Here is a 15041-nt window from a genome sequence, read left to right on the forward strand (position 1 = left end):
AAAATAGGAGCCGGATCTGTGGCTGCGCCCGTCCCCTCACCACGGCTTTGTTCTGAGGCTGCTCCCATGCACGCCCTGTCCCCCAGCGCTCCCCTCGCTCTGTCCTGCCCCGGGGACAGGGCTCGGCCGGCAGCACCAAGGCCCAGGTAGGGCTCATTCCCCTCATGCAGAGGAGATGGGGGGCAACACCACTGTACCTGCCCACCAAAGTTGTCTCCTTCTGCCCCCCCGCCCCGGGGTGGGTAAGGATGTATTTGTGTTCATTCCGCCCCTGGAAATTTCTAGTGTCCCAGGTTACCTCTGTTGGCTGGTTATCATGAGAGACACGGCTGGAACGTGAGCCGTGCAGAGCCCCTGACAAAAGCCCTTCTACTCCAGCCTTACTGATGTAAACCTACTCAGGAGGGCCAGGCTCAGCCACCGCAGAGACTTATGGAGATTTACCAGGAGGGGGAGACCCTTTCAGGGACTGGTTTCTTCTGGTCTTTGTTCCCACTCAGTTTGAAACGTTGCTGGCCCCGGTGTCACCTCCAGCCTCCGCCGCAGCTCACCTCAGGGCCAGGTCCTGCACGCAGCAGAGGCCGCACGACCCCCTCTCGCTGCCTCCCCCGGGGTGAGCAGCCCAGCCTCTGCCCTGCTGAGCACAGGAGGTTGCTCAGAGGCAACAGGGCACAGACGTTTCAGCAGCGTGGCTCATTGCAAGCACTTCAGAGCTGTTAAATCCAGGCCCTGAGGAATCAGACTTCTGTCTCTTATTTCTGGCTTGTCCCTCCTTGTCTCTACTTGCTGCTTATCGTTCTCCTGTGCCCCCCAGTCCTGCAATTAACCAAACCCATGTGCTTGGCTCCAGTCTGGCCTGTAAATCAGTGCTACCGGCTCCGCTCCCCTCCCTGCAGAACGTGTCCCAGCCTGCCAGCCCCACCGCAGCTCTCCCATCCCAGGAGACACTCCGTGCAGGCACCCTGAGTTTGCAGGAGAGGTGGGACAGGCAGCTGGAGAAGAGGGTCGGGACCCACAGGTCATCTCCACAGGCACGCCGTGGGACAGGGCAGTGCTGCTGGGGGACTTTGCTCCCATCAAAGGCACCGCGGCTGCAGCACAAACACACACACACACAGAGGGAGGAGCGATGATATCATCACCTGGCTTTGCATGAGCTATTTAGGGGGTTTAATTATTATTATTATTTTTCTTTCCCGTTCCTCTGCCTCTGAACAATGCCCGTCCCTGCAGGGCCGCGGTTCACACCATTGTGTGGGGCTGCCCTGCCTCAGGAAGGGGGAGATCTTTATCACCCCAGGCTGACCGGGTGAGGCGAGTGAGCTCATGTTGTGCGAGGAAAGCAAGCGAGCACCTTGCCGGCAGCCTAGGATGGTGTTGGCAGCCTGGGGGTGCTCTCCATGCACCTACCCCCCCAAACCCCTGCATTTGGGGGAGGCTCTGGGTGCTGGTTTAGACCCACCACCAGAAACACACCTGGGCTGTGGTGCAGCCCCCTAAAACTGTGCTGGGGCCACCTTCTTCTGCATGTCCCCGCTCTCGCCTGGGCACAGTGATGGCGGTGGCATCGCACAGTGATGGCGGTGGCATCGGTGCCTCTCCCGTGTTTACCCAGGAACGGGTCTAACCTGCCCACAGCCGTTTACTTTCCTCCTCGACCCTGCCCAGCCCTAAAACGGTCAGTGGCTGGGGTGGGGATGGAGGGGAAGCGGGGAGCTGCACCCAGACACACGCTGGCACTGCTGAGTGTGTCCTGGTACCACAGGGAAGGTCGGAAGGAGCCCTGTCCACCAGGGTATGCCCTGGGCGGCATGGCCCGGCTCTGGCTCCCCAGGCACAGCGGATGACAGGGCTCATCCTGGACACAGAGGCTTTTTGGGGTGATGCTCAGTTTTCCCCCTGCTCCGTGAGTGCAGGCATCATCTTCCCCAGGCCCCGTGCTGGCATGGAAAGAGCCTGGAGCTGTCAGCCGCTCCCCGCGGCGCCGCGCTCGGCCCCTTTATTTGCGGAGAAAGCCAGCCAGCAAGCTCCCTGGGGTGACGGCACCGCGGTGGCACCGCACGTGCCGAGCCCCAACCCGCCCCAGTGACCGTGGCCCCGCACCTGCCGCAGAACCCAGCGAGAGTAAGGGGGGGCCAATGCGTCCCATTTTGGAGGTGGCCCTGCAGCCACCGAGGGTGACAGGGACCTGCCCAGGAGCTGGGCCTGGCATCCCATCACCGCGGCCGGGGGGGACCAAGCTGGTGCCGCTGCAAGCCACCCGCCAGGGCAGGAGGTCCCCAGGGCTGCCAGCAGCACGGGGAGCTGGTCCTTGCCCACGGCCACCCCACGTCCATTACCCTGCCCTCTCTAAGTGGCTGCCGCTTGCCGGGGCACGCGGTTCCTCTCGCCGTGGGGTTTGGCCGTCCGTCCCTTCTTGCCCACGTCCACGCCGGCCAGTGCGTGCTTGGCCTGGGCCAGCTTGCTCTTGCGGTGGTGGGGGCGGCTGCCACACCAGAGGCGGGCGCAGTACTCCTCCACTCGCCGCAGGTTTTGGGAGCTGATGAGGTGCATGATATCCTTGAACCAAGTTTTGGGAGCCTGAGGCACCATCCGGAGCTCGGGGCAAGGCAGGCGTGGGGACTCATCCCCCCGCTCCCGGGGGAAGGTGTGTGCCAGCTGCTCACTGGCAATCACCTCCAAGGCCGTCTTGGCCACCGTCTGGGTGAAGCCGTGCTCCAGTGTTTTGCAGTAGTAGACGCCGGCATCATGGCGGTGCAGCTTGCGGAAGAGCAGCCCTTGCTCCGTCTGCAGGATCCGCTCATCTGTCTTCACCTGTCAGCCACCGGGAGGTTGGGGGGGGGGGTCTGGGTCTGGCCCCACATCCCTCCCGTGTCCTCCCAAGGGGAGCAAGGCAGGTGCAGGGAGAGCCTCACCTCGTCCCGCTGCTCATCGGGGGGCCTCTGGACGAACCACTGCACGCTGGCCTGCGGGGACCGGGGCACGCACTCCAGGAAGGTGCTGTTGTCCTCTGCCCCATAAAGCACCTTCTCCTCAACGCTCTCAAAATCATCCACTGGGGCAAAGACGGACAGGCTCACAGGGAAGGCAGAGCCAGGCTTCCACTTGCCTGGGTGTCAGCCTCCCTGGGCCACCATGTGGCTTCAGTCCCCTTCTCTCCCTCTCCCTGGGGACAGACCCCAGCCCCAGCAGCACCCACCTTCTCTTGGGGCACCCCTCGGTCTACAGGACAGGCAGATGAGGGTACCCCAGCCCACCTGGGATGGCCGCAAGCTCCTCTGCGTGCCGAGGGCTGTGGATGCCGGGACGTCTCGGGGCACCTGGATGAGTGTCCCTCAGCCCTGTGGGCCACCCCCCAGTCCCTCACCAGTCAGGTTCTGGTCCAGACACTGGTGCACAGGGTTGCTGTGGCGGACGTCCTGGCGGCGATAGCGGCGCTTGCCAGAGGGCTGGTAGCGGGTGCAGGCGGTGCCGTCCCAGGCGCAGTAGGGATCCCTGGCCAGGCAGCATTCAGCACAAGCCGTGCCGTAGGTCTCGCACTGGTGCAGCCGTACCTGGGCCACCCCCAGGCTGGAACCCACGTAGAGCGTTTGCTGGGGAAACGGCACGGAGATGGTGACGCTGGCAGCCCCTGCAGGCATGGTGCCCAGGGACCCCCCCTGGGGCAAGCACCACACGGGCTTTGAGAGGCTGGTGACAACAGCTCAGTCCCTCCTGGTCACCTGCCCCGTCCCCAGCCCCGTGGCCGAGCCGTGTCCGTACTCACGCGCTTGACGGAGATCTCCATCTGGGTGATGGGTACAGGTGCCTGCAGAGGAGGAGAGCAGACACGAGGGTGGTGAAAACCTCGCCGTGGAGAGCCTGGCTCATTCAGAGCCGCCAGGGCTTTGGGGGGGCACTGGGGGGACACCCCCAGCCACCCACTGCCCTCACAGCCCTGAGACTTCCCAGTGCCCAACAGCACTGTGACAGCCCTGAGCCTCCATCCCTACGTGTGTCCCCAACCTGAGCCCACCCCACTGCCCCCCTCCCTTGCAAGCAGGACAGCAAAGAGCACCTTAAAAACCTGCAGCTCCTCCAGGACGACTTCCTCGGTCGTGGCCAAGCTTGTCTTCTGCAGGACCACCACCTTCAGCACTGAGCCTGCGTCTGCGGTGAGGAGGAGGATGGAGGTGTGAGCACCCTGCCATTGCACACCCCATCGGCGTGCCCACCAGTAGCCCCAGCGCCGGGGTTCCTTCCTGAACACCGCTCCTGCCGCTCACCCGTCCCGAGGAAGAGGACGTCATGCTGCCCATCCTCGGCCTCCACCCGGTCCACCACGAGCTGGCGCAGGCGGTGGGGCAGGTTGGTCTTCACTAGGAGGGGCCGGCGGTGCCGGGGGTACACGGGCTTGTACATGAGGGGGTGTGCGCGGGCAAAGTGCAGCACCTCGTCAGGAAAGTCCTTGGTGGTGCCGTACTGCCGCCGGGGCTGGTTGGTGGTCTTACTGGGACACTGTGGGGACAAGAGGGGACCAGCTTAGCCCGACCACCCCGGCACCCATCCCTCCTTCCCCCTCCATCACCCGCAGAGCTGGTTTGGGTCCCTCCCCACCTTCCCATTTGGGATGCATCTTCTCCACCCCTTTGCCAGACCTTGGTCCCCAGCTGTCCTGGGGTGGATCCCGTAGGGAGCCCATCCCGGCAGGTGAGAAGATGGGGGATTGCCCCCCCACCTCCCCGAAGAGCAATTGGAGGAGCGGAGGGGACCCGGAGCTCCAGGGAGTTGCTCACCACGCCTGGCCGTGGGTAGGGCACCCTGCCCTCGTAGGCACCCCACTGGTGGTGGGGGGTCTCCCGGTGGGCAAAGGGCCCATTGAAGACCTCCCGGATGTCGGCCATGCGGTACACACAGACAGCGGAGCCCTGGAAGACATGGCTGAAAGGGGACGGTGAATGGCGTGAGCAGGGCCATGCTCGGCGCCGGTGGCGTTGGTGGGGGGCATGGGAGAACCACCATCTCCGTATGGACCGGGGCAGAGCTGGCGGAGGTTGGGGAACAGCCAGCAGCCACGTGGGGATGGTGACTGGGCAGGTTGTGGGTGGCTGCAGCTGGATATCTGCAGAGGCTGGAGCTGGACCACCCACCTGATAGTGCTGAAGAGGGCGTAGATCTCAGGGCTCTTCCCATCCTTTGTCCTCAGCAAGAAGATATCCTCTGGGGATGAAACCATGAGGTTTCTCCTGGAAGCCCAGGGGCTTCCTGAAGCCACCGACTAAGGGACCAGCCCTGGTGAGGTCCCCAGCTCCATGCATCCCTTACCCAGCTCATCAAAATGGGTGTCGATGCCACCGGGGCCAGGGACAGAGCACACCAACCGGGCTTTGTTGAAGGTACTCCACTTGTTCACCAGCACCCTCTGGCCACCAGCATCGTTCTGCAGGGACAGAGAGCATCAGAGCCACTGCTGTGGCTTGGTGCATCCCTGTCCCCTGCAGTCCCCACCAGCAACTTACCACACAGACCCGCGCCACCCGGCTGACAATGGCGTGCTCCTTGCTGTCTGCCTCCATCACCTTCTCCGTGAAGAAGAAATAGGCTTTGTCATTGTCCCGGTCATCGTTGTCTGGGATCAAGTGGGCTGCCACAAATTTGGGATCTACGAGCAAAAGTCGGCCATGTCAGGTGTGGCAAGAGGGCACAGCCACTGCCTCCGGACTCCCGCACCACGCTGGGGCTGGATGCCAGCCAGGACAACCCCCAGACCCTGCTGCCCCGGTACCCTTCCCTGCTCGTACTTGGCACGGGGGATGCCTCACCATGGCCAGCAGATGCCCCGGCCGCCGCAAGGCTCGTGGTGCCCAGCATTAGCCCATCTGGGGGGGATGGAAGGGCAGAGGTGAGCTGTTACCGTTGAGTAAGCGCTGGTCCACTTCGGTGCGCAAGGCAGAGCGGGTCCCCATGCTGCGGAAGATGCCGGGATCGCGGCCCAAGAAATCTGCGGTGAGGCCGGCGTACAGCTCCCCGCCTGGCAAAAACACCCCGCCGCGGGGCTGAGACCCAGCCCCAGCTGGCACGGGGACCGTCCCCGGTCCCGGCACTCCAAAGGCTCTCAGTTCCCAAGGAAAACAACCCACCGATGACAGTGCTGGCGAAAGCGCGGCTGGGCTCGTGCGGGCACCTGCCCCGGCCGGTCTCCACGCTGGTGGGATCCAGGCTGAAGGTGTGCTGGGCGAGGGGGAGCAGGCAGGGAGCAGGCAGGTGAGCCTCCAGCCGTGCCCTGGCAGTGGGGCTGTGCCTGGGCACACAGGGGCTGGCGCCGGTCCCTGCCCAGCTCGCAGACGCCTCGCCGCACGCATCCGCAGCCCCAGCGCTCCCAAAGGGACCGTCTGGAAGCGGGATCCATGCTTTTTGAGGCAAGTCTAATCCTATGAGAATGTGCAGCAACTGAAGGGACCCGCTGGCCCCACCGCTTGTCCATCAGCCTGGCCGGAGGCATTGGGGTATGGGCAGGGCTCCTGCTGCCTGCACGGCGCCAGGCTGCGAGGAGGGAACAGGGGGCCCTGCCTTTCCACCCCGGCCAACCTGATTTATGAGCAGCGAGCTGGGAGAGGAGGAAACGCCACCCACGCTGCAGCCCCTGGCAGGACACCAGCCCCAGGGGACATGTCTGGAAAGGCGATGCCAGGCCAGAAGGGTGGGGGAGCTGGGGAGGCGGTAGCGCAAGGGCAAAGGGGCAACAGGGAGCTGATTCCTGACCCCCCCCCCCGCCAAGTATTCAGCGTGGGGCAAACACCACAGCCAGCATCCCCACACGGTCCTGAAGCCCCCCAGGAGGGAGGCAGATGATGGGGATCTACCTCCCAGCGGTGTCCCGCCGGGGGTGCTCAGGATGGGCACCCCACCGCGGTGCTGCCCTACCTCGCCGCGGTGCCCCACGTAGACGAAGGCGCAGACAGGGTGGAAGGCACCCGTCCCGCAAGCCAGCAAGTGTGTTCGGTTGTAGGGGTGCAGCACACGGATGTAGTTGGCGCAGTCGGTCTGAGGGGACAGCAGGGGAGGGGAAGGGTCATGGGGGGCTCGGTGCTTCGCCCACCCACAGCTCCCTGCCTCTGCCTGGGACCCTGCGACGATGGGTGAGCCCCAGCCCTGGCTCCCTGGGCTGCACCCAGGCTCTCTGCCTTCAGCCCAGTGCCAGGGGTGTGAGACGGCAGTTTGCACCCACTGACAGGGCTTGCACAGGCTTCATCTGGGTGGACCCCAGCCCTTTGCAAAAGAATGGGGCTTTTTACTGGTCCTCCTGCCACTGAGAGCATCCCCAGGAGAACCACACGTGATCCAGCCGGCACCTGGGCATCTCCTACCCGTGGGCACCCATGTGCTCACCCCATCACACAGCCCACACTGGCTGGGGAAGCAAGGTCACCTGCCCAGCAAGCTCCCAGTTGCAGCTCCTACACCCAGCCCCAAACCCCTGGGGACCCTCCTCTTCCTGGCGCCCAGGACGTGACCAGATGCAGGGACGTCCTTCCCTGTCGTGTTCCTGCTTGCGCAGGCAACAAAACAAAAGGAGGAAACGCGGGAGACGGAGATGGATACCCACGGGCATCCTCGGCTGTCTCCAGGACAGCCCCCATCGCTACTGTCTGGGATTGTCCCCTTCTACTGGGGACCAGTAGCAGTGACGCCCTTGGGGACGCAGACCTGCCACCTCTGACCTTGCGCTGTGTCTCCTGGCAGTTCCCACTGGAAAAGGGCTCCCATCCTTCTCCCACTCAGGCATCACCACCGTTAGCTCGGCAGCTCCCCCCAGCCAGCGCCAGCCCTGCCTGCCCCCCATCACCCCCCCCCCACGGCAGGACACGAGGCCCCTCATCTGCTGGGAACACCGCCACCGAGCTGCCCCGGGGGTTCCCAGCCTCCCCGCTGTTTATTTTCCCTTTGCAAAGAGCCTCTAAAATAGCAAGTTAAAAAAAAAATATACGTTCAAGAAAAATAAAAAATTGAGCCTGCCCCGGCTTGCATCTGTCGGTGAGAGCTTGTAAAATAAACACACAGAGCAGGATGGGGACTCCTGGGAGCAATTCGTCTGGGCCAGGGGAGCCTCGGGGACTTTCTCCCTGCCATAGTCCTGTTTCATATTGGGGCAGGGGGCATGCAAAGAGGGGTGAGGTTTGGGGAGTGAGGTCGCTGAACCTGAGCGAGTTACAGATTTCCCACCCTCAGGGATGGCCAGGGTGGGCCAGACCACGTCGCTGGGGTCTGGAGCACAGCACGGGGCTTTTGGTTCCTCTGAGCTCGGGTCTCGGAGCCCGGCTGTCCCTGCCCGCTCGGTGCAGCCACCTTTGGGGCACACTGCCCACTGCCCTGCGGCCGCGGGGCTGAGCAGAGCCCCGGAGACAGGATTTCCAGAACCCGGAGCGAGCGCCTCGCATAGCCAGGCTTGGTCACCCACTCCCTGCCTCAGTTTCCCTCATGCACCAGGATGGTCCCTTGCTCTGCCCCAGCATTAACTGGCCTGCGAGCCCCATGAGGCCATCCCCGGGGGGGTGACACGGCACAGCCCCGGCACGGGGAGAGCTGGCTGGCACAGGGGCACAAGGGGACCCCCCCAGCTCAGGGCAGAGCACGCATGGGTGACACTCACCCCTGGGTCCTTCCCCTTCCGAAAACACTCCTCCGTCTGCCCAGGGAGGGGCGGCCAGTAGATCTGAAAACACAAAGGACCTGTTGGAGCAGGGAGGGGGGACAGCAGGGATCCAGCTTTGCAAATACACATCCCCAGGCTGCCGATGGCATGGGGATGGAGAGAGGGACAGAGAGAGGGACCGACAGAGCCCACCCAGCCCAGGCCTCCCACCCTGCAACCCAGGGAAGGACCCGTCCTCCTGAGGAGATGCACCCCGGCGGTCACAGCCCACAGCCAGGCTGGGCTTGAGTGGTCACGCTGGGGATGGCCGGAGCCGGCCTGGAAGGGGGTGGACTTGTGGGTGGCCTGGGGAAAGGGTGCTGGGGGACAGCAGGGAGCGATGGAGCCCGAGTCCCCCCCAGCCCTCAGCAGCTCTCGGACTAAGGGCAGCTTGGGTACACAAGCCCTTGACCCCATCGCGGTGACCCAGCACGCCAAGGGGCACTTCATTTCCTTCTCTGCTTTCTTCTGCTAGAAACGGCCAGAACCATGTTTAAAAACCAAGAATTCGAAGAGGAGAGGGTGAAGGAGGAGAGGAATCACCGCTCAGCTTTATTGCTCTAGTCTGTCACTTCTCCCACCAAGAGGCTTGGAGAGGTCTGGGGGCTTTGCCAGCCGAGCCCTGGCACAGCTCGTTGCAACGATGGATACTTTTAGTTCCTTTTGGCAGTATATTTGGTCCATGAAGGGGATGCCCAGATGGGGATGGGGAGCACTTATTCTCCCGATGGCAGCTTTTTAGAAGAGTGGGGTCTGAGACCCTACTAGGCACCCAGGAATCACTGGTGGGCTGCACCACTGGTCTCCTAGGCTGCCAGTCATGACTAATTGCCAGCTAATTGCCCTCCAGCCACCACGGCCAGCCCTCCTTTGCCAGGCAGTACAAGTTTTTGGATGCATTTCAGGGTGCTTGAGATGGGGACATCCCCATGGCAGGTCTTATTTCAGGGTGACTTCACCTGGCTCGGTTGGGCACCGTCCGCCCAGAGGGACGAGGAGTGCACAGGGGCCAGGGTGGGGACGGAGACCCCGGGGTGCTCAGCAGGACCCAGCTCACCTCCTTGGTGTCTGCGCCGGCCCCGTCCAGGAGCAGGGAGTAGAGCACATCCTTCCCCCCGATGAAGAGCCGGTCGCGGTACTCATCCAGGTACAGGGAGCGGAAGCCCAGGAAGCCTTGGTGGCCGAAGAAAAGGACGGAGCGGTTGGTGCCCAAAAGCTCTGCCAGGGAGGGAGGGAAGCATCAGGAGGAGCCATCCCGGCCCCGAAGACCCGCAGGGCTCTGTAAGCACTGCTTACTTCAAAGGTCCCCTCCCAGCCACCGGCACAAGTGCTCGCCTCAAGCCTGGGGGACGTCCTGCTCCCCGGTGGCCCCCAGCCACATCCCTCCATTTGCTGTGCACGCTGGGGTCTCCAGCCCACCCAGCTCACAACCCACCCTACCGGGACAGCACAGCCCCGGGGCCTCAAGCTGTCACCCAACACGAGGACAGGAGGGAAAAGCGATGGGTAATGTCCCACAGCTAAGTGCCCTTTCACACCGCCAGGAGCCCCCCCACATGAGGCCCCGGTTGTCAGAGGGTGCTGCAGCAAAGGGGCATCGCAGCAATGAAAAACGGAGAGGGGCAACACAACCCGCAGGTGCCGTGCGGGCTCGCAGCCCCCTGAACACCCTTCACACCTGCTTGGGAAATGTGAAAGGATGCTCAGACCCCCCACCCTGGTGGCGGCACCAAGGGGTCCTGGCTTTTTCAAGGGGGTGACCGGAGGGCTGCGTTGGGCATGGAGGCGGGAGGATCCCTCCAAACTGCTGCTTCTGAGTATTGCAGAGCCGTCCTGGGGCCAGCAGAAGAGCTGCTCCGAGCTGCTGCGGGCAGCAGCACCCATCTCCATCCCTTCCCAGAGGTGCGGGCATCCCGGCCTTACCCTGCCCGGGGTGCTGCTCTCCCTCCCAGCCAAACACAAAGCTGCAGAGCCAGCAGGCAGCGGGCTCCCAGGCAAGTTTGCCCCCAGCAAGGTTCGGCTGAACCACCCCTGACTCTTACCACAGCCGTGCCACAGTGAGTCGGGGTGCACGAGAGCCTGGCAAAGGCTGTGCCGTGCCGTCAGCCCCAGGCTGGGCTTGCGCCGAGCCCGGGAGGGTGGTGAGGGTGGGCAGAAAGCGGGTCCTGCCCCCGCCCCGGGTGCCAGCTGGGGACACAATAGCCGGCACCCAGCCAGTGCCATGCGGAAACCGGCACACAAAGCCCGCTGCGACAGCCACCAGACCTCACTGCTGGGGAGGCTTCCTCCCTGCCACGGCATGGGGACCACACTTGGGGAGACGCACCGGCATGGGGACGCTGTGTCCCTGGGGTGGACATCACGTCCCAAAGCAACAGGGTCTGACAGTCCAGGCTCCCAAAGCAAGTCCAAGCCAGAATCCCATGGGATGCCAAGGGGACCCTCATGGTGACAGCACCACGGGGGCAGTGGCATGACTAGTTCCTGGTGGGAAATAACTTTCGGGGTCAGTAAGCCGAAAACCCCGGCACAGTGGCGCCCACCCAGCTGCTGCAGAGGGAGAGGGCAAGAGGGAATGGCTCAGCTTCACCGGGCTCTGAAACCCTGTCCCAGCAACCGCCCTGACCCCGGGCCAGGCCACCGTGACCGCCGGGTGGAGGAGGAGGAGGACAAAGCACCATTGATGAGCACAGCCATGTCCCCAGACACCCTCCACCAAGGAAGGCTGCCAGCCGCCGCTGCTGACCCCAGGGAAACCCCCAGCCAGAGCATCCCCCACACATGTCCCCATGAGAGGGGAGGTGGTACTGGGACAGGCTCAGCTGCCAGCAGCCCAAGACACTGGGGTACCAAGCCCTGCTCTTGGTGGGGGGACAATTGTCACCTCCAACGAGGAGGTGGCCAGCGGCGCAATGCCCCATCCTAGTGGGAAACGCCTCTTCTGGGACCTCCCTGCAAGGGAGATGAGCTCCATCCCCGGGGGGGGACACAGCCATCTCCACCCCATCACACACATCTCGCATCCCCACCAAGTCACTCAAGGGCAGTCCCAGTGCCCTAACTGGTGATGTTGGTGGCATGGAGGGATACAGCCCCAGCAGCTCCACACTCACTGGGAAGAACCCTGTGCCTGCAAGCAGAGCTGGCACCAGGCACTAAGGGCCCCTCCAGCCCCATCTCCCCGGGGGTACCCTCCTCCCTGTGCCCTCCCAACATCTCAGGTCCTCCTGTATCGCCGGGCTCAGCCCAGGAAAACGCTGTCGTCTCCTTCTATTCTTGCCCAGCAATAATATTTTCCCAGCTCAGAATAACATTGGCAAAGTCATCGGGCTCCTTTTATTGTTTCAGGCAAGGCTTCCCCTTCTCCCCCAGCCCTGGCAAATTCCTCCTGCGCCTCGGGTTACACGGGCTTGGGGTGCCTTCCCTTTCCCCCCCCCCCCCCCCCCCGGCTTCATCTCCCCAGGGAGCAGCACCCTGCCATGCCCTATCCATCCCTGGGACCCCTTTACCCCCAGGGAGGGGGTCCCATAGGAGCCACCCCCAAGTGGGGGGGTTCCTCAGGAGGGGCTGCAGAGAGCTTGGAGGGCACTGGGCTGTGCTGCGATGCTCCTGGTGCACGCAGCAGCAAAATGCTCTTCCCCCTCTTATACAAGCCACTGCTGGAAGTCAAAGCAAAAAGAAAAGAGTAGCTTGAAGTGAGAGGGACAGCTGGGGACGCGGCCACCCCTGCACTCACAGCACGACACCTTCCCCTATCACCCCCTCAAACGTCGCCGTGCAGCCAGAGCCGCCAGCCACGCACAGCCCAGGCCAAAGAGTTAAGTGCAGGCAGCTTCAATTCGCCCCAGTTTTCATTTCAGAGGCTTCTAATGGTTTTAATTGAAATTTTCATTTTCTTTTTCTTCCCCCCAGGGAGAAGGCGGTGGCAGAATTTGTTTCACGGGAAATTCAGTTTCTGTTTCCAATTTGGAATAGGAACAGAATAATCAGCTTGAGAAGAAAAAAAAGCTTCAAAAGGTTGCTCGCTCCCCACGGGAGGCCGAGGAGCCCACCCGGCCCCAGGGAGCCCCTCTCACCTGGGGAACTGCACGGCACGGCCGGACCACGCTGGAGTGGATCAGAGGCCGAGCCAGACCCCGAGCCCTACAACCAGGCTCTGCCGGGACCCCCAAACCTCCTAGCCCTGCTGCCAAGCCCAACCTGAAGACAGGGGATCCCACCACAGGGCAGAGCCAGGAGCCATCCTGGGCGCCTGCTGCCTCCCAGGGTAAGCGGGGCCACTGCGTGCCTCAGTTTCCCCCTTTCAACAGGGAGGGAGCCCCTGGGGCCACCCGTTCTCTCCCAGGACAGAGCCAGGGATGCAGCCAGCCCACGGCCCAGGGCCAGGGGACCCCCAACCCGGGCAGCACAAGGACAGATGGCAGCTTTTCCCCAGCACAGGGACGTGCTCCACAGCTCCCAGGGCTCTCCGAGAGCTGGGCTGCCCCAGGCCTTTCCCCTCTTTGGTAAGAGGGAAGATATGCATTATGCAATTTATTTTATTTTAATTTTTTTAGAGCAGGTTCATTGCTTTTAGGCAAGATGAAGATTGGGGCGCTCCAGACTCCTCTGTCAAGTTTGGCTGGAAGCAGCCCCTGGATTAAGCTGGCAGAGCTGGGGGTGCAGCGAGCCAGAGCAGGATCACAGGGAGAGTTTTAATTAAAAACCAAGCACTCCCGGCGCAGCACCCCGAGGGTCCCCCTGGCACCCCAGCACCCCTGGCACCCTGCTCGGTGGGCCACGGAGGGTGCCCGGGCTGAGCGGCACCCAGGGGACCTGCCGGGCAGGCGGGGGTCCGCCCGGCTCCCACCCACCCGCGGGCAGGATGCTGAGCACCCACGGGGATGCCCACGCCGGGGGAGCACCCACGCATCGCAGCACCCACTCAACCCACGTGCCAGAGCGTGCCGGTGCCAGAACAGCGCCGTGCCTCAGTTTCCCCCCGCTCCGCGTGGGAGACGATCCCGCGTGGGAAGCGGCGGGGCTGGCGCGGAGCCCGGCGGCGCATCCCCCCCGCTCCCCCGGCAGCCGCCCAACACTCGGCTCTCCCCCCTCCTCCTCCTCCTCGGCCCCCCCCACGTCCCGCGTGGAGAGGGGAGGGGGGAACGGGTGCAGAGCAGCCACCCACCAAAACCCCAGCCCAAACCGAGCCTCAAGCGCAAGGTGCCCCCCCCAGAAAAAAAAAAAAAAAAAACAAACCAGAAACCCGCACTTAGGGCTCGGCGCCCACGGCTGAGGGTCCCCAAGCCCCTACCCGGACCCTGGGCGGTGGGGAGCTGAGGACACCCCTATGCAGGCAGGCACCCCCCCCCCCCCCCCCCCCCCCCCCCCCGCAGCAGGTGCCCCCGGCCGGTCTCACCGCGGTAGGGCAGGCGGAGCCGGGGCAGGCTGCGCCCCGCCGCCAGCAGCGCAGCGCCCAGCCAGCACACCGACACCGGCACCGCCGCCCGCATCCCGCCGCCGCTCCCGGGGCTGCCGGTGGCACCGAGCTTTTATGGGACCGCCATCCGACCGCCCCCGGCCCGCCCCGGCCCGCCCCGCCCCGGCCCCGCCCCCCCCCCCCCCCCATCCTCCGGGACGGCGGGGATGCGCGGGGGGTGTCGTGCGGGGCGGGACGGCCCCAGCCCCCCCGGGGGGGGGGAGCGCCGAGAGCTCCGCACACCCCCAAATCGTCGCCTGCCACCGGCGGTTTGGGCTTTGCTGCAGCTCCCCCCCCCCCAAAAAAAAAAGTAACCCTGCCAGCCCCTCCGGCTCATCCCTGGAGGATGGGGAGCAAGTGGGGGGAAGCTGGGGTCCCCCCGCCTTGCCCTCCTGGAGCGGTAGGAGAGAGCATGCAGGCCTGTCCCCCAAGAAGGATGCTCAGCGTGGGGCGATCTCCAAGCACCAGCAAGCACCCAGCTCTTGGGTCCCATCTCAGCAGTCAGGCAAGCTGGGGACACCAGGCCGGTTGGGGAAGGGGGCTGAGCAGGATCGAGGGGGGGCACGGGGTGCTGCACGCAGCCTCGGTGCACCCACAGGGCAGGGGACAGGGCGGCGGGGATGCACCGCCGTCTGCCTGCAAAGGTGCCCGCTCACGCGCGCCCTGAGTGGGGACCCTGGCCAGAAAGCAGGACCCCGCGGTACCCACGCTGCTCCCATGCCAGCCTCCCCCAGGGCTGCAGGGTCAGAGGACGTGGCCCTGTGAGACATCAGAGAATCCACACAGGCTTCCCCAGGAAGCCTCGGTGCACAGGCAGGTGTCCCCCCTCCCAAAAGCCTTGGATTTCCCCCCACACCCCCACGCTGGATGGAGGGGAAGGAGCAGAGGAGCTGGTGGCTTTTCCTGCAGCGC

At 64.2% G+C, this 15041-nt stretch overlaps 1 protein-coding gene across 2 annotated transcripts; it reads right to left on the reverse strand.

The window, feature by feature from the left end:
* Window positions 1-1147: 1147 nt before the first annotated feature.
* SEMA3G (semaphorin 3G) lies at window positions 1148-14199 on the reverse strand. Of its 2 annotated transcripts, none has more exons than XM_030043748.1 (16): window positions 14070-14199; window positions 9729-9889; window positions 8630-8692; window positions 6904-7023; window positions 6120-6210; window positions 5894-6010; window positions 5499-5641; window positions 5305-5419; window positions 5130-5199; window positions 4776-4920; window positions 4266-4497; window positions 4058-4149; window positions 3767-3808; window positions 3368-3593; window positions 2916-3055; window positions 1148-2814 (listed from the first exon to the last, which is right to left on the reverse strand). In XM_030043748.1, exons 1-16 carry the CDS (start codon window positions 14161-14163, stop codon window positions 2350-2352), a joined length of 2316 nt encoding a protein of 771 aa, XP_029899608.1. In that variant the 5' UTR covers window positions 14164-14199; the 3' UTR covers window positions 1148-2349. The 2 variants fall into 2 exon arrangements, with proteins under 2 accessions (XP_029899608.1, XP_029899609.1); XM_030043749.1 differs by having other exon boundaries at window positions 3767-3805; window positions 4055-4149.
* Between the last annotated feature and the right edge of the window lie 842 nt (window positions 14200-15041).

This window comes from Aquila chrysaetos, chromosome 20, assembly GCF_900496995.4.
Source record: "Aquila chrysaetos chrysaetos chromosome 20, bAquChr1.4, whole genome shotgun sequence".
Lineage (NCBI taxonomy): Eukaryota > Metazoa > Chordata > Aves > Accipitriformes > Accipitridae > Aquila > Aquila chrysaetos.